We start from the raw sequence: 23536 nt of genomic DNA, 5'->3' as shown, positions 1-23536 counted from the left end.
GTTGATAGGGTTGTTAAGAAGGCGTACGGTGTGTTAGCTTTTATTGACAGAGGGATTGAGTTTCGGAGCCATGAGGTCATGTTGCAGTTGTACAAAACTCTGGTGCGGCCGCATTTGGAGTATTGCGTGCAGTTCTTGTCGCCGCATTATAGGAAGGATGTGGAAATATTGGAAAGGGTACAGAGGAGATTAACAAGGATGTTGCCTGGTATGGAGGGAAGATCTTATGAGGAAAGGCTGAGGAACTTGTGGCTGTTTTCGTTAGAGAGAAGAAGGTTAAGTGGTGACTTAATTGAGGCATACAAGATGATCAGAGGATTAGATAGAGTGGACAGTGAGAGCCTTTTTCCCCGGATGGTGATGGCTAGCACGAGGGGGCATAGCTTTAAATTGAGTGGAGATAGATATAGGACAGATGTCAGAGGTACGTTCTTTACTCCGAGAGTAGTCATGCCCTGCCTGCAACAGTAGCGGACTCGCCAACATTAAGGGCATTTAAATGGTCATTGGATATACATGGATGATAAGGGAATAGTGTAGATGGGCTTTAGAGTGGTTTCACAGGTCGGTGCAACATCGAGGGCCGAAGGGCCTGTACTGTGCTGTAATGTTCTATGTTCTATAGCACAGATTGACGGTGTTCAGACTCCCCAACTTGGGTCTGTGACACGCTCTGGGACAAATCAGGCAGACCAGTAGTCACAGGCACAATCCGGGGACATCCAGTAGAGTTCCTTTGGGACACAGGAGGGTCCCGCACCACTTTAAACTCCTCCACAATGTTTCAGCGCGACAAAAGGCCCAGCACAGACACCATCAATCTGAGTCGATTTACAGGACATGTACAGCAGGGATACATTACGGCCCCTGTAGATATTCAAATCGGCAACATAAACACCAAGCACCCCGTTGTTTTAGTGGACTTGCCCCAAACAGCAGAGCACATTTTAGGAATCGACTTCATGAGCTCACACAACCTTTCCTTTGACCCTGTGAATAAGTGTGTATGGAAAATGGCCAGAACAGCAAGAGCCCCTGCCACGCTCACAGTAAGAGACTACAAACATAGAATCTGCTCAGTAGGTGACTATTGGTTTGATCCGCAAGCCATTAGCACAGATAAGACGATTAGAGAGGTCCTAAGAAAACACAAAGCATCCTTCGCCCAGCACAAGCACAGTTGTGTACAAAATCCAGGAACAGTCACAATTACAGGTCCCGATCACAAGCCCCAGAAGCAATACGGTTTCCCACAGCAAGCCGAGGGTGAGATTGCAAAAGTTATCAATAGTTTACTAGATCAGCCTCCCCGAACAGGCGCCGGAATGTGGCGACTAGGGGCTTTTCACAGTATTTAATTGAAGCCTACTCGTGACAATAAACGATTTAAATTTTTTTTTCAATTCAGCCCGTAGCCTCAACAAACAATGTCCCAATTTGGCCCGTAAAGAAACCCGACGGTTCATGGAGATTAACCATTGACTACCGAAAGCTCAACAAGGTCACGCCATTAGCAGCCCCCACTGTTGCCACGAGTCCCAAAACCATGCTCAAGCAGGGGTACAAGCAAAGTCCATTACAGTGCTTGACATTAGCAATGGCTTCTGCTCCATCGCCTTAGATAAGGCCTGTCAATACAAGTTCGCGCTCACATTTCAAGGGCAGCAGTATACATGGACATGCCTCCCGCAAGGTTGCCACAACTCCCCCTCCATTTTTCACGGACAATTGGCCAATGAACTTTCCAAATTTTCCCGCCCCCGAATGCCTTATTCAGTATGTGGACGACTTACTCCTACAGACAGACACAAAGGAAGAGCATGTTAAGCTTCTTTCAGAATTGCCAAGTCCCTTGCAATCAATTGGATGCAAGGTTAACCCGAAAAAAGCCCAGATCCTAAAAGAAAAAGTCCTTTACTAACACACCGTTATCGCCCATGGGAAGAGAGAGATCGAACACAAATGAATTGTCAAGAGTCGATAGTTAAATTGCCCCTGCCCCACAATGTCACTGCACTCCGGTCATTCTTAGGATTAGTTGGATATTGTAGGAACCATAGACTTGGTTTTGCCACAAAAGCAGGCCCACTCTCAGAGCTCCTAAAAAAGAATGCCCCATGGGAATGGCTTCCTCAGCACACAGACGCCATAGATGAATTATAATGCACCCGAGGCACAGCCCACGCTTTGCAAGTTCCAGACCCACACTCTCCCTATGCCATAGAAGTAGCGACCACCAACCGAACCCTATCAGCAGTACTCCTACAGGAAAGACATGACCGATTAGGACCTGTTGCCTATTCCTCACGAATTTTGGATCTCATAGAGCAAGGATTTTCAGCCTGCGAATGGCACTTGCAGTCTTTTGGGCTGTGCGGTATTTTGCATATATCACAGGCCTTAACCCTGTAACGATTTTAACTGAGCAAACCCCAACACAGCTATTGTTAGATGATAGGTTAAAGGACGGTTCAGTCAGCCAGATCAGAGCAGCTCACTGGACACTGTTGTTACAAGGAAAGGACATCACGGTTAAATGGACAAAGACCCACACATTTTTAGCGGACAACCTGCAGTATGAAGGAACCCCACATGAGTGCCAGATCATTGCAGCCAAACACCACACAGGACCCTTTATTCCAAAATCACTACCTACACGAGCAGGCATCAGAACACAGAATCCCCCGACCACGGATAACTCTTAAAAAATTTATGTAGCTGGTTCCTCCATCATTGACAATGGAAAAAGAATAACAGGATGCGGTATTTATGTGGAATATGAGCAGGGACGCGCATTAGAGGAAATATCTTTAAAATTGCCAGGCCACTTAGGATCACAAGCAGCCGAATTAGCAGCAACAGCATATGCAGTGCAACACTCAGATTCTTTCCCGACTACCGCAGATATATATTCGGACAGTTTATATGACTGCAATAGTTTGACAGAATTCCCTCCCCTGTGGGAATCTAGAGGAATCCTATCCGCTGATGGTAAACCCCTACCCTCAGCCCCATTATTGCAGCATATTCTTGAGACAGCAAAGGACCGCACATATGACATAATCAAAGTCCGAAGCCATCGTCGTTCCTCCCCACCCAGTAACGTAAAGGCAGATGCCTTAGCCAAGTCAGGATCACAACACGGTCACTTTTGGAAACCCCCCCGAGAGTGAACCGATACACGCAGTTCAGGTTTCACAGACCAATATTGAAGATTTTAACCCAGGCCCAAAAGGCAGACGACACTCTTAAGCAAGTTTTAGACGGAAACTACCCAGCTTCCTATGACAAATTCAATGACTCACTAACGGTACAGGACAATATAATTCTAAAGAATGGAATTGATGTGGTCCCCACCCAGGACAGAAACCAGATAATTTGCCAGTTCATGACATGGACATCAGGGGATAGAAACTACCATTGCCCACTTAAGACCTTTGTGCTGGTGGCCCGATTTAAAAGCAGACGTCACGCATTATGTTGAGAATTATTTAATCAGGGCAGCACGGTGGCCTAGTGGTTAGCACAGCTGCCTCACGGCGCTCAGGTCCTAGGTTCGATCCCGGCTCTGGGTCACTGTCCGTGTGGAGTTTGCACATTCTCCCCGTGTCTGCGTGGGTTTCGCCCCCACAACCCTAAAATGTGCAGAGTAGGTGGATTGGCTACACTAAATTACCCCTTAATTGGAAAAAATAATTGGGTAATCTAAATTTAAAAAAAAAAGAATTGTTTAATCTGCGCACAGAATAATCCTGAAAGTTACTCCAGGAAAGGACAATTAAGACACACCTAACCTGTTAATGGCCCACGGACGAATTTGCAGCTCAATTACATTGGTCACCCCCCCCCCCCCCCCCCACCCTCCCAATCCTGCAGAAATGGTTTTAAATATGTGTTGGTATTAATTGACACCATCACAAAATGGGTGAAAGCATTTCCCTCCAGGACAAACACAGTTTATCACCCCAATCCAGCGGTATTGTGGAACGTATGAATCGGACCCTAAAAGTGAATATTAGGAAAATGGTGCAACAGCATAACACCACATGGGACACAGTTCTCCCATTCACACTTATGTTTATTAGAAACACAGTATCACGTTCCACAGGATTCACCCCCCCACACCCTCATGACAGAACGACCCATGAAAGGAGCTGAATATTTATTAGGACTTGATTTGGCCAGCCCCACAGTCACCGCCCTCACCCACGAAAAAGCAGTCCAACAAGTCACAGAATATATTAAAGCAGCACAGCTCGCTGCAGCTGTCCGACAAGGCGCTAAGAAAATGCAGAGTGAGGCCTGCTTTGATAAAACAGTCCACCCAGTAGAGTATACAGTCGGTCAGCAAGTGATGGTTTCCCTGTATAATCCCAGTTCGTTCCTCACCCCTAAATTTGCAGGACCCTACTCCATTTCGGATAAAGTGAGCCACTCTGTGTACAAAATAACATATCCCAATGGAAAAACAGGTTGGTTCCATATCGACCAGCTTAAAGTTTATGGACTCCAATATAGCCACTCCCACCATGTTCCCCTGGCAAAGGCAGATGATTCCGCCCCGCCCATCGACAACTTAGACCAGACACCCCCCCCCAAGCCAGGACAGCACATCCATGCCCACAGACCCGACCTTGTCTCTGCCCACAGGTATGCCTTTCTACCTTGAGCTTGATTTGGACGACAGCGACAGACCCTGGAACCATGACCAGGACATGTTTGGCCCCCTGTACCCCTTTTGACTGCCAGAGCTACTGCCACCGCCCGACAATGGAATTTTGCCCGTTGCAGCTACCGTCCCTTATGACAAATAAACCCGCCCATTGGCACCGCGATAACTCTTGTCGATTTGTAAGGAATGACGATTCTGATCCCACGACGGCCCATGCGGCCACGGCACAGGAACGACAGACACGGGTATGGCAACCGGGAGATGGTGATGACTCAGAGTCTGACTCCTGTTACAAAGAACAAAGAAAAATTACAGCACAGAAACAGGTCCTTCGGCCCTTCAAGCCTGCGCCGATCCAGATCCTTTATCTAAAGCTGTCACCTGTTTTCTAAGGATCTGTATCCCTCTGCTCCCTGCCCATTCATCTATCTGTTTAGATACATCTTAAATGACGCTATTGTGCCCGCCTCTACCACCTCCGCTGGCAATGCGTTCCAGGCACCCATGCATAAAGAACTTTCCACGCATATCTCCCCTAAACATTTCCCCTCTCACCTTGAACTTGTGACCCCTAGTAATTGAGTCCCCCACTCTGGGGGAAAATGCTTCTTGCTATCCACCCTGTCTATACCTCTCATGATTTTGTAGACCCCAATGAGGTTACCCCCTCAACCTCCGTCTTTCTAATGAAAATAATCCTAATCTACTCAACCTCTCTTCATAGCTAGCACCCTCCATACCAGGCAACATCCTGGTGAACCTCCTCTGCACCTTCTTCAAAGCATCCACATCCTTTTGGTAATGTGGCAACCAGAACTGTACACAGTATTCCAAATGAGGCCGAACCAAAGTCTTATACAACTGTAACATGAGCTGCCAACTCTTGTACTCAATACCCCTTCCGATGAAGGAAAGCATGCCATATGCCTTCTTGACCACTCTATCGACCTGCGCAGCCACCTTCAGGGTACAATGGACCTGAACACCCAGATCTCTCTGTACATCAATTTTCCCCAGGGCTTTTTCATTTACCGTATAGTTCGCTCTTGAATTGGATCTTCCAAAATACATCACCTCGCATTTGTCCGGATTGAACTCCATCTGCCATTTCTCCGCCCAACTCTCCAATCTATCTATAGTCTGCTATATTCTCTGACAGTCCCCTTAACTATCTGCTACTCAATCTTAGTGTCATCTGCAAACTTGCTAATCAGACCACCTATACATAAGAACATAAGAACTAGGAGCAGGAGTAGGCCATCTGGCCCCTCGAGCCTGCTCCGCCACTCAATTAGATCATGGCTGATCTTTTGTGGACTCAGCTCCACTTTCCGGCCCGAACACCATAACCCTTAATCCCTTTATTCTTCAAAAAACTATCTATCTTTACCTTAAAAACATGTAATGAAAGAGCCTCAACTGCTTCACTGGGCAAGGAATTCCATAGATTCACAACCCTTTGGGTGAAGAAGTTCCTCCTAAACTCAGTCCTAAATCTACTTCCCCTTATTTTGAGGCTATGTCCCCTAGTTCCGCTGTCACCCGCCAGTGGAAAAATCCTGCCCGCATCTATCTATCTATTCCCTTCATAATTTTAAATGTTTCTATAAGATCCCCCCTCATCCTTCTAAATTCCAACGAGTACAGTCCCAGTCTACTCAACCTCTCCTCATAATCCAACCCTTTCAGCTCTGGGATTAACCTAGTGAATCTCCTCTGCACACCCTCCAGCGCCAGTACGTCCTTTCTCAAGTAAGGAGACCAAAACTGAACACAATACTCCAGGTGTGGCCGCACTAACACCTTATACAATTGCAACATAACCTCCCTAGTCTTAAACTCCATCCCTCTAGCAATGAAGGACAAAATTCCATTTGCCTTCTTAATCACCTGTTGCACTTGTAAACCAACCTTCTGTGACTCATGCACTAGCACACCCAAGTCTCTCTGAACAGCGGCATGATTTAATATTTTATCGTTTAAATAATAATCCCGTTTGCTGTTATTCCTACCAAAATGGATAACCTCACATGGATACCTTCCTGCAGATCATTTATGTATATCACAAACAACAGTGATCCCAGCACAGATCCCTGTGGAACACCACTGGTCACAGTTCTCCATTTTGAGAAACCATCTTCCACTTCTACTCTGTCTCCTGTTGCCCAGCCAGTTCTTTATCCATCTAGCTAGTACACCCTGGACCCCATGAGACTTCACTTTCTCCATCAGCCTACCATGGGGAACCTTATCAAATGCCTTACTGAAGTCCATGTACATGACATCTACAGCCCTTCCCTCATCAATCAACTTTGTCACTTCCTCAAAGAATTCTAATAAGTTGGTAAGACATGGCCTTCCCTGCACAAAACCATGTTGCCTATCACTGATAAGTCTATTTTCTTACAAATGGGAATAGATCCTATCCCTCAGTATCTTCTCCAGCAGCTTCCCTACCACTGACGTCAGGCTCACCGGTCTATAATTACCTGGATTATCCCTGCTACCCTTCTTAAACAAGGGGACAACATTAGCAATTTTCCAGTCCTCCGGTACCTCACCAGTGTTCAAGGATGCTGAAAAGATATCTGTTAAGGCCCCAGCTATTTCTTCTCTCACTTCCCTAAGTAACCTGGGATAGATCCCATTCGGACCTGGGGACTTGTCCACCTTAATGCCTTTTAGAATACCCAACACATCCTCCCTCCTTATGCTGACTTGACCTGGAGTAATCAAACATCTATCCCTAACCTCAACATCCGTCATGTCTCCTTGGTGAATACCAATACAAAGTTCTCGTTAAGAATCTCACCCATTTTTTCTGACTCCCCGCATAACTTTCTTCCTTTGTCCTTGAGTGGGCCAATCCTTTCTCTAGTTATCCTGTTGCTCCTTATATTTGAATAAAAGGCTTTGGGATTTTCCTTAACCCTGTTTGCTAAAGATATTTCAGGACTCCTTTTAGCCCTCCAAAGCTTCGTCTGTCTTCAGTCGCCTAGACCTTATGTATGCTTCCTTTTTCCTCTTAGCTAGTCTCACAATTTCACCTGTCATCCATGGTTCCCTAATCTTGCCATTTCTGTCCCTCATTTTCACAGGGATATGTCTGTCCTGCACCCTAATCAACCTCTCTTTAAAAGCCTCCCACATATCAAATGTGGATTTACCTTCAAACAGCTGCTCCCAATCCACATTCCCCAGCTCCTGCTGAATTTTGGTATAGTTGTCCTTCCCCCAATTTAGCACTCTTCCTTTAGGACCACTCTCGTCTTTGTCCACGAGTATTCTAAAACTTACAGAATTGTGATCACTATTCCCAAAGTAATCCCTGACTGAAACTTCGACCACCTGGCCGTCTCATTCCCCAACACCAGGTCCAGTATTGCCCCAATGCGAGTTGGACTATTTACATACTGCTCTAGATAAACCCTCCTGGATGCTCCTTACAAATTCTGCTCCATCTAGACCTCTGACACGAAGTGTATCCCAGTCAATGTTGGGAAAATTAAAATCTATCACCACCACATTGTTGCTCCTACATCTTTCCATAATCTGTTTACATATTTGTACCTCTATCTCACGCTCGCTGTTGGGAGGTCTGTAGTACAGTCCCAACATTGTTACCGCACCCTTCCTATTTCTGAGCTCTGACCATGTCGCTCCACTGCTCGAATCCTCCATAGTGCCCTCCTTCAGCACTACTGTGATATCCTCTCTGACCAGTCATGCAACTCCTCCACCCCTTTTACCTCCCTCTCTATCCCGCCTGAAGCATCAATATCCTGGGATATTTAATTGCTAACCATGCCCTTCCCTCAACCAAGTCTCAGTAATAGCAATAACATCATACTCCCAGGTACTAATCCAAGCCCTAGGTTCATCTGCCTTACCTACTACACTTCTTACATTAAAACAAATGCACCTCAGACCACCAGTTCCTTTACGTTCATCATCTGCTCCCTGCCTACTCTTCCCCTTAGTCACGCAGATTTCATGATCTAGTTCCTGGCGGGCTTCAGTTACTACCTCCCTTACTGTCCACTAACCTCCTCATTTGGTTCCCATCCCCCTGCCACATTAGTTTAACCCTCCCCAACAGCGTTAGCAAAAGCACCCTCAAGGACATTAGTTCCAGTCCGGCCCAGGTGTAGACCGTCCAATTTGTAGTAGTCCCACCTCCCCCAGAACCGGTCCCAATGTCCCAGAAATCTGAACCCCTCCCTCCTACACCATCTCAGGTCCCAGGTTCGATTCCCGGCTGGGTCACTGTCTGTGTGGAGTCTGCACGTCCTCCCCTTGTGTGCGTGGGTTTCCTCCGGGTGCTCCGGTTTCCTCCCACAGTCCAAAGATGTGCAGGTTAGGTGGATTGGCCATGCTAAATTGCCCGTAGTGTCCTAATAAAAGTGAGGTTAAGGGGGGGGTTGTTGGGTTACGGGTATGTGGTGGATACGTGGGTTTGAGTGGGGTGATCATGGCTCGGCACGACATTGAGGGCCGAAGGGCCTGTTCTGTGCTGTACTGTTCTATGTTCTATCTCTCAAGCCACTCATTCATCCTGCCCATTCTTTCATTTCTACTCTGACTACCATGTGGCTCTGGTAACAATTCTGAGATTACTACCTCTGAGGTCCGACTTTTTAACTTGGCTCCTAATTCCCTCAATTCTGCTTGTAGGACCTCATCCCGTTTTTTACCTATATCGTTGGTGCCTATATGCACCACGACAACTGGCTGTTCACCTTCCCCCTTCAGAATGTTCTGCAGCCGATCTGAGACATCCCTGACCCGTGCATCTGGCAGGCAACATACTATTCGGGAGTCTCGTTTTCGACCACAGACCGCCTATTTACTCCCCTTGCAATTGAGTTCCCTATAACTATAGCCCTTCCACTCTTTTTCCTGCCCTTCTATACAGCAGAGCCAGCCACGGTGTCATGAACCTGGCTATTGCTGCCTTCCCCTGGTGAGCCATCTCCCCCAACAGTATCCAAAACGGTGTACCTGTTTTGGAGGGAGATGACCGCAGGGGACACTTGCACTGCCTTCCTGCTTTTTCTCTGCCTTTTGGTCACTCATTCCCTTTCTCCCTCACTTGACAACAGCTCCTCCACAAACCACCTTCTGGATACAGTGACCGCAATGCACTGATGCAAATTTTCCCCGCAACAGCCAATCAGCGGCTCCACTCTGCTGCCCTCTGACAGCCTTTGTACCCCACACAACACCGGCCCCGGACATGACCATACAATATGAGACCCCTAGCCCGGACACCACACCTCACATGAAAATAAAACTGATACCCCCACATGGTGAGAAAACATTGTAAAATGGTATTCCCTTTCCTGTACAGTAGAAGGTCTTTTGGTAATAGCAATACTCTGCAGTGTCGTTCAGACACTTAGACTCTGCAAATGGCGAAGGAGAGCCTCCCACTTCCCGATATACACACTCTGAGCCCCTTTCCTTGGAATCCAACAAACTCCACAAACCTTATAAACCTTTTTCACTGACAAAATAAAAAGATTGTACTTCTTCTATGACTGTAATACATTAAGTAGAGATGTGATGCTGCTGTTTATTTCTTAATTTTTGTATTGTACATAAGTTCCTTTTTGATATTTGTCAGCAGCATGAAAGTAGTTTAGGTAATGATAGTTAGAGGTTCCCTTGTGTAAATAAGTTAAATGTGCAATGATTAAATGTTTTATAGTGACCCATTAGAGTTTATGAATTTATGATGTGTTGATGAAATTAGGTAAATGCTCCAAAAACATAGGACAGAGAAGAGTAGAACTTGTCCTTGACCAAGGGTAACCGGCACACCAAGGAAGGCTGAGGATCAACAGTGTGATCCACCACACTTCGTGTTCAGGATCAAAAGGACTGGATGTAGCCATCTGGGATGGCCACTTATAAAGGATCCTGGGAAATATGGCCACCTGCAAAGGACCATGGGAAATATGGTCAACTCAGGACTCTGACACTCAGAGCTTATGTATATTGGCAACTCAGATAACTAGATGCTATCGAAACCCCCAGCTACTTTGCATTCTAATGACCCATTTCCCCAGAACAAAAGACCTGCACTCAGGTAACAGATACAGAAACAAACTCATCGGCGCCACTCCCTTTTCTCAGGGAGCCCAAAAAGCCAAGGTCAATGACCGCTCAGGACATGCCCCGCTATCAAGCAACCCGCCCGTTTATTGGCCAAAATTGAAGGCAGTAATCGAAGCCTGCGGAATTATTGAGTCCAAAGCTAAGGATTGCCCAAAAGAGCACGAAACCCCAGAAGGATAAAGAGAGACACTGCCATATGTTCAGTCTCTCTTGGGCCCGGTGCTCGGTCTCTCTTGGCCCTGACCTATGCCTAAAACCAAGTGTAGCATCACGACCAGAAGGCAAGTTCAAGACCAACGATTGCTACCAGATGGATGAGCCCAGCAGAAACGAAGTCACTTCTCCAGACCCAGCCACACAAGATCCGAACAAAGGCCTTGTTCCTCTGCATAATGCCGGGTGCCTGAAGTTAAGTACAGGTTGTTGTAGTGTTAGGTGTAATTTAGCTTGTGGTGTTTTATGTTGCATGCCAAAGTAATTCTTGTGTGTAAATAAACTATCATTGAACTTGAACTAACTAACTGGTTGTTTGGTCTTTGGTCGATATCCAGTAAAACCTTGTGGTGGTATAATTTGATACCTGGCAACTCTGAAAAGCAATATCATCATTAATAACTGTCATATCCGTATCCAGTTAAAAAGAGCAACATTATTGGCATCTCCGGTGCCGATTGGCAACAGTATGAAGGTGGATAAATATCCAGGTATAACCAAGAAATCTGCGTGAGACTAGAGAAGAAATTGCGGAAGAGCTGTTTGAAATTTTTGCATCATTGTTAGCCAACAGTGAGGTACCAGAACACTGGAGGTTAGCAAATGTGCTCTGATTTAAGAAGGGCTGCAAAGCAAAACCTGGGAATTATAGACCGGTAAGCGTAACATCTGTGCAGAGGGTAATGGCGGAAGGATGCTTGTCGGACTGAGGCCTGTGATTAAGGGTTTGCTTCAAGGGTCAATGCTGACCCATTGCAGTTTGTTATCTTTATCAATGATTTAGATGCAAATGCACAGGGCATGATCAGTAAGTTTGCAGATGACACTAAAATAAGTGGCATTGTAGACAGTGAGAGGAAGTTATCAAATATTGCAGCAGGATCTTGATCAGCTGGGAAGTGAGCCCTGAAATGGCAAATGGAGTTCAAGACTGATAAGTATGAGGTGTTGCATTTTGGAAAGTAAAATCAAGGTCGGACTTTCACGGTGAATGGTAGATCCTTAGGGAGTATCGTGGAACAGAGGGATCTTGGGTTCAGGTGCACGGTTCTCTAAAGATGGAGTTACAGGTAGATAGGGCTGTGAAGAAGGCTTTTGGCAGACTGGCCTTCATAGGTCGGGGCATTAAGTATTGAAGTTGGGATGTTATGTTGCAGCTATACAGGAGTTGGTGAGGCCGCATCTGGAGTATTGTGTTCATTTTTGGTCGCCTTGCTAAAGGAAAGATGTTATTAAACTGGAGAGAGTGCAGAAGAGATTTACAAGGATGTTGCCAGGTCTCAAGGGACTGAGTTATAGGGACAGGCTAGGACTTTTTTATTTGGAATTTAGGAGACTGAGGGGTGATCTTATTGAGGTGTATAAGATCATGAGAGGCATGGATAGGGTGAATGCACTCGGTCTTTTTCCCAGGTTTGGGGAATCGAGAACTAGGGGGCATAGGTTTATAGAACAGTACAGCACAGAACAGGCCCTTCGGCCCTCGATGTTGTGCCGAGCAATGATCACCCTACTTAAACCCACGTAACCCGTATACCCGTAACCCAACAATCCCCCCATTAACCTTACACTACGGGCAATTTAGCATGGCCAATCCACCTAACCCGCACATCTTTGGACTGTGGGACAAAACCGGAGCACCCCGGAGGAAACCCACGCACACACGGGGAGGACGTGCAGACTCCACACAGACAGTGACCCAGCCGGGAATCGAACCTGGGACCCTGGAGCTGTGAAGCATTGATGCTAACCACCATGCTACCGTGAGGCCCCATGTTAGTGTAAGTTAAGAGGGGAAAGAATTAATGGGAACCCGAGGAGCAACTTTTTTACACAGAGGGTAGTACAGATGTGGAATGAGCTGCCGGTGAAAGTGGTTGAGGCAGGAACATTGACAACATTTGAAAGGCATTTTGACAGATACATGGATAGGAAAAGTCTTGAGGGATATGGGCCAAATGCAGACAAATGGGGTTAGCTTAATTAGGCTTTTTGGTTGGCATGGGACAGTTTGGGCCGAAGGGCTTGTCTCCCTGCCATAGATTCTATGATTCTATATATGGCAGTAAAAGCCGCCATTGGCATCGGCGACTTCAGCGCCACTTTTCCTGCCCGACATCAGAGAAAATATCACCTAATGTTTTCATATGCGGGGAAGAGCATAACTAGAGCCCAACAATGTAAGCTAACCACCAAGAATTCCAATAGCGAATTCAAAAGGAACATCTTTACCCAAACAGTGGCGAGAATGTGGAACTCACTACCACAGGGAGTGGTTGAAGTGAAGAGTATACATGCATTCAAGGGGAGGTTAGACAAGCATACGAGGGTGAAGGAAATAGAGGGTTACAATAGTCAATTTGGATGAGGGTAGATGGGAGGGCGCTTGATGGACATAAATGTTAGCATGGACTTGTCATTGCCAAATGTCTTGTTTTTGTGCTGTACATCCTATGTAATTCTATGTAAACCATGAACAAAATCGCATAAACATGAACACAGCAAATATTGCACAATTTTATAACTCTGCTTTTAGAGTATAATATTTGGAGCTGTTTTTCCTAAACTGGAAATTATTTGGTGATTTTGATAGATGTTTAATTTATTTAAGGATGGGACAGAGTAGAATGTAGCAGACTGTTTACAGTGATTGTGATGTCTAGAATGAGGAAATATAGGTATAAAAATTTAATGTAAAAAATTTAGTACAGAGAAAATGCAACAATTTTTGAAGATAATGAAACTGTGGAATGCAAGAGTGATTAAAGGAGAGACCAAGGGCGCAATTCTCCCAAAAAATGACGCGGTGTTGTTTTGGGCGCGTTTGGCAGTGCGATTTGTGCCGGGTGTTTGGGTGCCATCCAGAGCAGTATTCATCCACACTTGTTGATTTTTATTTGGAACTTGGAGATTCACACTGGTAAATCTCACACGGGGTTTCTTTTTGCAGTGGGGAACTTGCAGTGAGGAACTAAAGAAGCCAGCAAGACCTCCACCTCCGAGATCAGGGAACCCTTTTAAAAAGGGTGCCCAGATCTCAAAGTGAGGTTGAGGGCCCCCCTCCACCCATGGACATCGTGATCCCCCATAGGCATAGGCAACACCCCCAACTCTCGACCCCGGGGAGGCAACACCCCCATCGCTAAAGGGTTGTGTGACACTCTTTTTTTCCCCCCCACCCAACCCCCAGGTATGAGGTGACCCTGCCCCACACCGGTCCACCCTTGTGGGCATCAGGGCATTGCACCCTCCCAAGTGAGCATACCAAGCAATGGTGTCACCGAGGATAACTCAACCTTTAGGGGCGGCCCCCTTACATGCCCCCCACCCCCCCCCCCCCCCCCCCTCCTTTCAGCCATCAATCCTTCATACCCCTCCCTTCAAGCCCCTCTTTCATGGCCATGGCAGTGCCCCTTTGGCACCCGGGCACTTCCCCTGGCACTGCCAGGATTTCAGGTTGACACTGCCAGGTTGGCCTGCCGGAGCATTGTCAGGGCCCTGCCCTGTCCTGACCCAACCACCCGGGGAGCTCCAATGGCCTGCTAGCCCCCCCCCCCCGACCTGGCCATAACGCCTGGTCTCCATTTGTGGAGACTAGTATTAATTCACATCTGACTGAGGCCGCTGACTTCCCGGAGCCGGCAGAATGCAGCCTCAAATGAGCTGTGCATATTTAAATGATCAATTTAGATATGGTTATCTGTGCCATGCCCATCGAGGTCGTGATCCAGATCGCGCTGGGCATAGCGAGTCAGGTGCATCATGATCGGATCTGCACCCTGTGTGAAACCCATTAGCACTGCTGCCTCACAGCGCTATGGACCTAGGTTCAATTCTGGCCTCGGATGACTGTGTGGAGTTTCCTCCGAGTGCTCCTGTTTCCTCCCACAGTTCAACGATGTGCAGGTTAGGTGGATTGGCCATGATAAATTGCCTCTTAGTGTCCACAAGGTTAGGTCAGGTTATGGAGATAGGCTGGAGACGTGGACTTAAGTAGGGTGCTCTATCCAAGAGCTGGTGCAGACTCTATGGGTCGCACAGCCTCCTTCTGCACTGTAAATTCTAAGATGTGGAGATGCCGGCGTTGGACTGGGGTGAGCACAGTAAGAAGTCTTACAACACCAGGTTAAAGTCCAACAGGTTTGTTTCAAACACGAGCTTTCGGAGCACGGCTCCTTCTTCAGGTGAATGGAAAGGCTTGTTCCAGAAATGTTTATATAGACACAGGCATCTCTGACTGTGTCTATATAAACATTTCTGGAACAAGCCTTTCCATTCACCTGAAGAAGGAGCCGTGCTCCGAAAGCTCGTGTTTGAAACAAACCTGTTGGACTTTAACCTGGTGTTGTAAGACTTCTTACTGTGTAAATTCTAAGATTAAGGCAAAGGTAAAGTCGCCATAGTACCAGATGACCATCGGCTGTTTTCCCTTTTGAGCACAGTAAGAAGTCTAACAGGTTTGTTTCAAATCACTAGCTTTCAGAGCACTGCTCCTTCCTCAGATCAATCCCTTTTGAGGGGAGAGCTGACTGGTGGTGGTTTAACTTGAGGATCACCATATCAGGATGGGCAATGTTTAGAAGGCGGGCCTTCATGAATAACTTCAGGAATTGAACCCGTGCTGCTGGCCTTGTTCTGCATCACAAACTAGCTGTCTAGCCCCACTGAGCTACACCGGCCCATAAAATGTAGGCAAATATCTAATAGTATAGATGCAATTAGGTATACTGTACTTAAAGCGTGCTGCGGTGGATTTAATTGCACCTGTGATTAATATTCTGAGTTATTGATCATGCAGGCAGGACTTTCACTGAAACACTGTGAGGAAACTGACTTGGCCCATCTATGCTTTGCAGTAAGTGCATTTTCTTGGCTCTGTGCAAGGTAAAAATAAACTTTTTTAAAATTTAGAGTAGCCAATTACTTTTCTTTTCCAATTAAGGAGCAATTTAGCGTGGCCAATCCACCTAACCAGCACATGTTTAGGTTGTGGGGGTGAAACCCACGCAGCCATGGGGAGAATGTGCAAACTCCCCAGGGACGGGATTCGAACCTGGGTCCTCAGCACCGCAGTCCCAGTGCTAACCACTGTGCCACATGCCGCCCTAAAGTGGAGAATTTAACATCTGTTTACTCTCTTTCATCTGAAGCAAGATATTGGAAGAAAGTATCTATGGAGGTAAAATGTATCCACTGAACTAAGATTATAAACTTTTATCTTTCAACCATTTACAGAGACTGCTCAGATTTCTTGCAGTTCCTCACCGACTGCAAATGGTGAATTACCTCCAATGACCATTCCAGAAGAAAATATTGGGAACTCAAGAAATACATTATCTGAGACAGAGAGTCCTCTTGTTGCACTTTCAAGTTGAAAACATGTGAATTAAAATGGATTAAAAAGATGATCACTCCGCTGATATTGCCATGTCGTTACTGCTGGCATTTAGGTATTCCAACAAGGTGAAATGGATCTGAAATTTCCCAGTAAATGACTTTCTCTGCACTTTACTACATAAAATCAGAAAACTTGAGAAGCTTACCTAATCTGATTTCTATTATATATTTTCAGCAAATTACAACTGTATTTTCTACACTATATTGTGGAATGTGTTGTTTATTGAAGGTCTGGTCTAGAACCTCTCCATACATAGCAAGGTGTCATTAAAAGTTGGTCACAACAGTGAAACTTGATTGGGAAAATAAGGATATAGCACGTGACAGAACACACAGCAGTGCTAGGTATGTGCTTTTCTAACTGTTGCCAGGACAGGTTTGATACCGTGAATTGAATCCTTGGGGTGGTACATGTCCATTGTTTGCATCTATCTATCTATCCAGGGGGTATGTGCATTCTGGAGGAATTGCTGTTGATCTTTGTTTCGACCTTTTATTTAATTTTGTTGTTTGTACATTTTGAATGGAATCTTTGTTACGTACATCAGTGCTGTACACTGTCTTAGGATGAGGTTTGGATTTTGCTTCATCTTTTCTAGTAGCAGCCAATTAGTACTGGTTATACCAGAACTCAAATACTTGTAGAAACAGCTTCTTGAACACAACATGGTTAAAACTAATGTGTTCTGCACTATTATAAAATCTTTTGTAAAAGAGACACGAGTAAATTCTTCCCGATTCAAAGTGTATGCAATTTAGCGGAGATGGTAAACGTAGTGTGTTTTACATCCACTAAAACAAAATAAAAGACTTTGAAACCCAGAAACAAAATGTTACTAGCAACAATATAGATGTAGTCTTTATATGATCATCTCCAACTGAGGTAAATGGTAGAGCTTTACTTTGAAATTGAGGTATCTGAGATAGAAGGTAAAGTGTTATTTTCCAGTGATCAAAAGGAGTTGTAGTTCATAATTATTTTCCTTCTTACTGTTTTCCTTCCCTTAACCAGTTGTTTTCTGCTTATTTGCAGAGATTTATCTGGTTGTGCGATTCAGAGCTTTCAAAGTTCTTGCATTTCTTTATCTGTTGCGTCTTTTTTAAGCGGAGAGGACTTAGATATTTCAGAAGAGTAAAATGTAGCTCTCTCCAAAATGTTGTCTAGACTAAGTGCATTTCAATTAGAGAAAAATGTAGTTAAAAAAAATATTTTAGAACGGCAATTCATTTATCAATCAGCCCCCAAAAAATTTCAGTTCAAGAAACCTCTTCTATCTGTTACTTCAGTTGCTTTATCTGTGCCAATCAGTTTTGTTTAACTGTATAGTTTATTCTGCTGATCTGTCACTTCCAATATTAAAAATGCCATTACAAAAGTGGGGGAGAAATTTCTTATTTTAGCAAACAAACGAAACAAATTGTGGACATATTCTCTGTTCTTCTGCATATTAAACTAAAATTCAGATTAATACCACTCCAGTCTTTTGAGATCACATCTTTCCTCCTTGTCATACTTTTAAGTTATCAAAATATTTTAAGCTGTGATGTGCGTACTTTATCTAATGATTGACAACTATTTTGGATAAGAAATCTGAGCAATATGTAAAAATTCAATTTCAGGCATATTAGCACTATCTGAGAGTAATATATCCTTGATGTCATAACTCCTTGTGCAAAGTATAGCACTTTAATTTCCAAAACCCTGTAGCAAAGTCCAGAAGTTGCCTAATCTTGGTTCATTAACCAACCCCAGCTTTTAAAGGTCAAGAAAGTATTAAACAAGTAAAAATATTTGCATTTACATACAGTAAATAATGGAGTTGATAGAACCAATTGGTTAGATGTAGATGAAAATTGTTAACCATGTCATCATTTTGTGCTGTGTATGTTTTTACATAAATATTAAATGCTGTGAATATTAAGAGTTTGCATGCAAAGTTCTATTGTTAAAGGAACAGAATTTTATATCATGTAGTATCTTTGAAAATACATCTGTTTGGGTATTTATGCTTAAAATACATGATTTTGCAGCTTGGTCAATAATTTAGTGATTTTATCCAGTGAAAAATTGAGTCTCATGTCAAGATCTCTGGTTTGTGTTGAAGTTAATTGGTCTCCTGCTGAAGCAATGATCAGGGTGGTACAATTGAGCTTAGTATTCTGTGTTGCAGAAGGGAAAAGTAATCAGTATTTCAATTACCAACTGCAATCAACCTTGCATCTCATTTTGTTAGCGCACATATATAGATGAGGGGGAAGATGGAATCAAGCTCAAGTCTGATATCTCTCCCTCCCGCTGCCCAACCCAATTTTTGTTTTCCACACCTCATGATCAGATAGTCTGTCAACATTGTTTTGGCTCACATGTAAATAATGACCAACTGGGCAAGATATTTGATTGAACCCCAAAGCTTGTCATCAGGAAGGGAGGGAAAAAAGTAGACGAGAAAGAAAGCTTCCCATTTATTTGTGTATTAAAAGATGTAACACTAAGTTCTATTAGTGACATTTTCCATGATTAATATTTAGAATTGTAGCAAAATTACCACACTTTTTGAATCTTGATGCTTTTCAATAATATAGTTTTAACAGTTTAAAGTTCAGAACATTAGATTTGGATATTTAAAAGATGAACTTCAAAAGGAAAGATTTGTGTAGTGCACTATAGACTAGGCATTTTGAAGTATTATAATCCTAATTAATGAGTAATGCTGAGCCATTAAGATCTCAACACGATTGATTTATAATGTTAACATGTACAATGTTAATTTTGCTTTCAGTGAATGTAAAATTGCTTTCAGGAAATGGAGAATCATTTTGCCATGTCAGTGTGTCAATTAGGATGTGCTGGTTCAGCATGCGACACGGATTTTATTGCTCTCTGCTATTTTTTTAATGACATTTCTTCATATAAACAAATTAAAGTTTTCTGAAAATACTGTTGATCAAGCTTCAAATTTCATTTGCATTGAGAAAATAAAGAGGGAAAACTCATCCCCTCAGAGGGGAATACGCAATCAAAGTTGTTGCTCTGCTGAATGATGTGGAGATGCTGGCATGGACTGGGGTAAGCACAGTAAGAAGTCTTACAACACCAGGTTAAAGTCCAACAGGTTTGTTTCAAACACTAGCTTTTGGAGCACTGCTTCTTCACTGCTCCTGAGGAAGGAGCAGTGCTCCGAAAGCTAGCGATTTGAAACAAACCTGTTGGACTTTAACCTGGTGTTGTAAGACTTCTTACTGTGCTCTGCTGAATAGAGGTGATTGAATATTACAAAATGTTATACTGTAATATATTCACATACCTGCTGTTTTGACAATCAATTATGCTAATTGTGATGAACTAGCAGATTAGATGTTTTATATGCTAACAGAACTTGAAGAGAATAATTAGTAATAAGGATAGTGACATTAAATGCTATTCTCATGAATATTTTAATTAAATGTGAGCTCTGGATGTTTATTTAAAGCTAGGTGACTTATGTAGGGGAGTGTAATGTTAGTATACTGATTTGCTAGTCATCTTTTCAGTCACATTGGTAATCCCAGTGGTGAGGTATATATAATCGGAATAAATATTTGCAATTATCATTAACTATTGAGCTTTTTTGTAACCGTATAAAGTAATTTAGTAATGTTGATAGCAAGTATTTGTTACAACAAATGATTACTTTTATCAAGGAGAACATACCTTTTGGTCTAACTTTGAGGTTTAGAATCAACTTTGATTCAGCATAATACCAATGATACCAGTTCATTCCTTTGAAACAAAATTCCTCAAGCACATTTATGAACTTGGCCACAAAATTAGCAACTTCTCAGATTCAATCTAAGAATCAGGGCGGCACGGTAGCATTGTGGTTAGCACAATTATTTCACAGCTCCAGAGTCCCAGGTTTGATTCTCGGCTTGGCTCGATGTCTGTGCTTTCTCCCTGTGTCTGCATAGGTTTCCTCCGTGTGCTCCGGTTTCCTCCCACAATCCAAAGATGTGCAGGTTAGGTGGATTGGCCATGCTAAATTGCCCTTAGTGTCCAAAAAAAAAGATTAGATGGGGTTACAGGGCCCAAAAATAGTTAGATGGGGTTACAGGGTTACGGGGATAGGGTAGAGGAGTGGGATTGGTTAGGGTGCCCTTTCGAAGGGCCGGTGCAGACTTGATGGGCCACATGGCCTCCTTCTGCACTGTAAATTCTATATGATAATCCTATGAAACTACAGAACAAAATATTGAATTCTGGATTACTGAACAAGCAAGTCCTAGTAGAACAGTTCTGTCAGTAAAGCGTAAATAGCCACTTAAGGAATGTCTCCAATATAGTCACAGCTATATAAGTGAGAATATTTGCCGAGATAAATTTTCTGCTCAAGCCAACTATGTATACCATCCAAAATAAATCCTCATATTTTCTATGTATGTAAACTAAATTAGTCACAAATGACATATATTGACATATATTTACCAGTAACTTCTTCAATTGACATTTAATTTGTAGTTATTTTTAAGCAGTTTTGGAAATTGTCCTTTTGAGCATTTACTTACCAGTGCCAAATTCCATCTGAACACTTTGCTCAGCCAAATTTGACCCTTCATTTTTGATGTGAGCCATTCCAGACTCTATTCAAGTTTTGCATTTAAAATAAACCATGCGTATAGTATTTGAATGCACTGTAAAATCGATCATAAGTGAATTTACATTCCTTTAGCCCCCATGCTGACATAAAAGATGGAGTACTGAGGATATATTGTGTGGTAAGATGACCCTGCTCTTCAACTCAACACTGAAATTTTGAGATTTAGGAAGTCAGTATATTCATTATAGCAATGACATCTAGAAAATAAAAGATTGAAATGTGAAAGCATTTTGGTGTCTCTAAATTATTTCCTGAATTTGAGAAAATACTGAATAGTTATGTTTTAAGATTGGTAGAAATATTTAAGTATTACTCTTGAATGATTTCAGCAAAACAGGAATGTATTAATCAAGGCAACCAAAAATCTATTAATCCTTTGTTACAAGAAGGCATCTGAATATCTTGCAACAGAATGCAAAATGACTTGGAAATACTTTTTAAACTGAGAAATGATATCATGTTGAATAATTTAAACACTGCAGCTCTATTCATTGACCAACTGAGACCTCGGTCAATTAGCCAATGCTTTTAACTTTCACAAGTATTCAAAAAACTAACAGATGTGATTGCCAGAAGATGAGGGGCTGGATTCTCCGCTGCACTGTCAATGCACCCGCGCCCGGGGATTTCCCGACAGTGTGGGGCTGCCCACAATGGGAAAACCTATTGGCCGGCTGGCGAGTCGGTAAAACTGGTGTGGAGGGACGGAGAATCCCGCCCGAAATATCTACTGCAGCTTTTTATGTTTGGATATATGATGCATTGTTCAATTGTGATTAACATTTTTTGTACTTCCAATTTCTTTCTAAATAAAATCAAGCAAGTTTTTTGTTTAACCAATTCAACCAAAAATTACATTCAGGTGTATTAACTAGTTTTTTTTAATAACTAAAGAAAATATAATTGGATTATATGTATAGACACTGAAGGGAATATTTTAACTTAAGATTCTTTGTATACTTTATTGAAAGTTTTAATTGTCCGTAACACTGAAAACATGATCTGTATTGTAAGAATAAAAACTTGTGCTATTGCTACTTCGTCTAATGTTTCTTACCTTGCTCCTTAACTGAATTTTAATTGATCAAACAAAATGGGAAAAGATTCCTGAGACTGCAGAGCTGGTAGACTTGTGCACAATGAGCAAGTCAGTGATGGACCTAATTTTGAGTATGAAAGTCGTAAATGTAGGGATTTCACAAATATTGCTACTCTTAAAATTGAAGCTTAGTGGTTTAATAACAAGAGGTTTAATGATGTCCTAACTCTCTAAATTGAACAGCACAGCAAAGATGATTGTCAGCACCAATACTCAACATCTGACTCCCATCTGTGTTCCAAAGAAATGTTTGGTGGTGATGCCTTCATCTCAAAAGCTCAGGCCTAAATAGTTATGTTTATTTTATTGCTGTGCTCTGAGAGCCAAATACATCAGGATTACATAGAAATAATAACAACATGCTGTCCTCCCTGATGTGATCACTTGGGTGTGCACAGATTATTTATTCCAAAACAAACATATGAAGAAGAAATGATTGCCCAAAAGCATTCTGATCCTATAGTCCTGTGCTTACCGAGGTAGCAAATGCTTGTGGAAACGAAAAGTGTTTTACTTATGAAGAACTTTCTCAGAAACCTGATGTGTGATGGGAGAGAAAATGACCAAGTGATTTAAATTTATTTTGATGTGTTGAACTATATTTTTAAATAAATATCATCCAGCTGACTGAGACTGCTCCTCTGGTTCCATTCTCATCCATCTAACTGTAGCCAGAGTATCAATTGCCACGCTTTACATAAGAACTAGGAGCAGGAGTAGGCCATCTGGCCCCTCGAGCCTGCTCCGCCATTCAATTAGATCATGGCTGATCTTTTGTGGACTCAGCTCCACTTTCCGGCCCGAACACCATAACCCTTAATCCCTTTATTCTTCAAAAAACTATCTATCTTTACCTTACAAACATGTAATGAAGGAGCCTCAACTGCTTCACTGGGCAAGGAATTCCATAGATTCACAACCCTTTGGGTGAAGAAGTTCCTCCTAAACTCAGTCCTAAATCTACTTCCCCTTATTTTGAGGCTATGCCCCCTAGTTCTGCTGTCACCCGCCAGTGGAAACAACCTGCCCGCATCTATCCTGTCTATTCCCTTCATAATTTTAAATGTTTCTATAAGATCCCCCCTCATCCTTCTAAATTCCAACGAGTACAGTCCCAGTCTACTCAACCTCTCCTCATAATCCAACCCCTTCAGCTCTGGGATTAACCTAGTGAATCTCCTCTGCACACCCTCCAGCGCCAGTACGTCCTTTCTCAAGTAAGGAGACCAAAACTGAAACCAATACTCCAGGTGTGGCCGCACTAACACCTTATACAATTGCAACATAACCTCCCTAGTCTTAAACTCCATCCCTCTAGCAATGAAGGACAAAATTCCATTTGCCTTCTTAATCACCTGTTGCACTTGTAAACCAACCTTCTGTGACTCATGCACTAGCACA

General features: G+C 43.3%; 1 protein-coding gene across 4 annotated transcripts in view; it reads left to right on the top strand.

Annotated features, from left to right (window-relative positions):
* plekha3 (pleckstrin homology domain containing, family A (phosphoinositide binding specific) member 3) overlaps positions 1 to 19340 on the top strand; it is a 40378-nt gene extending 21038 nt beyond the window's left edge. For 3 of the 4 annotated variants that reach the window (XM_038789295.1, XM_038789294.1, XM_038789293.1), the window contains exon 8: positions 16241 to 19340. In XM_038789295.1, coding sequence (XP_038645223.1) covers positions 16241 to 16380 — 140 coding nt within the window. In that variant the 3' untranslated portion in view covers positions 16381 to 19340. Of the gene's footprint in view, positions 1 to 15803; positions 15861 to 16240 lie in introns of all 4 variants that reach the window. The other variant, XM_038789296.1, reaches the window with a different exon arrangement.
* The last annotated feature ends 4196 nt before the right edge of the window (positions 19341 to 23536 follow it).

Source organism: Scyliorhinus canicula, chromosome 2 (assembly GCF_902713615.1).
Source record: "Scyliorhinus canicula chromosome 2, sScyCan1.1, whole genome shotgun sequence".
NCBI lineage: Eukaryota > Metazoa > Chordata > Chondrichthyes > Carcharhiniformes > Scyliorhinidae > Scyliorhinus > Scyliorhinus canicula.
The sequence above is the reverse complement of the archived record's forward strand: the minus strand, read 5'-3'. Positions and strand labels throughout refer to the sequence as shown.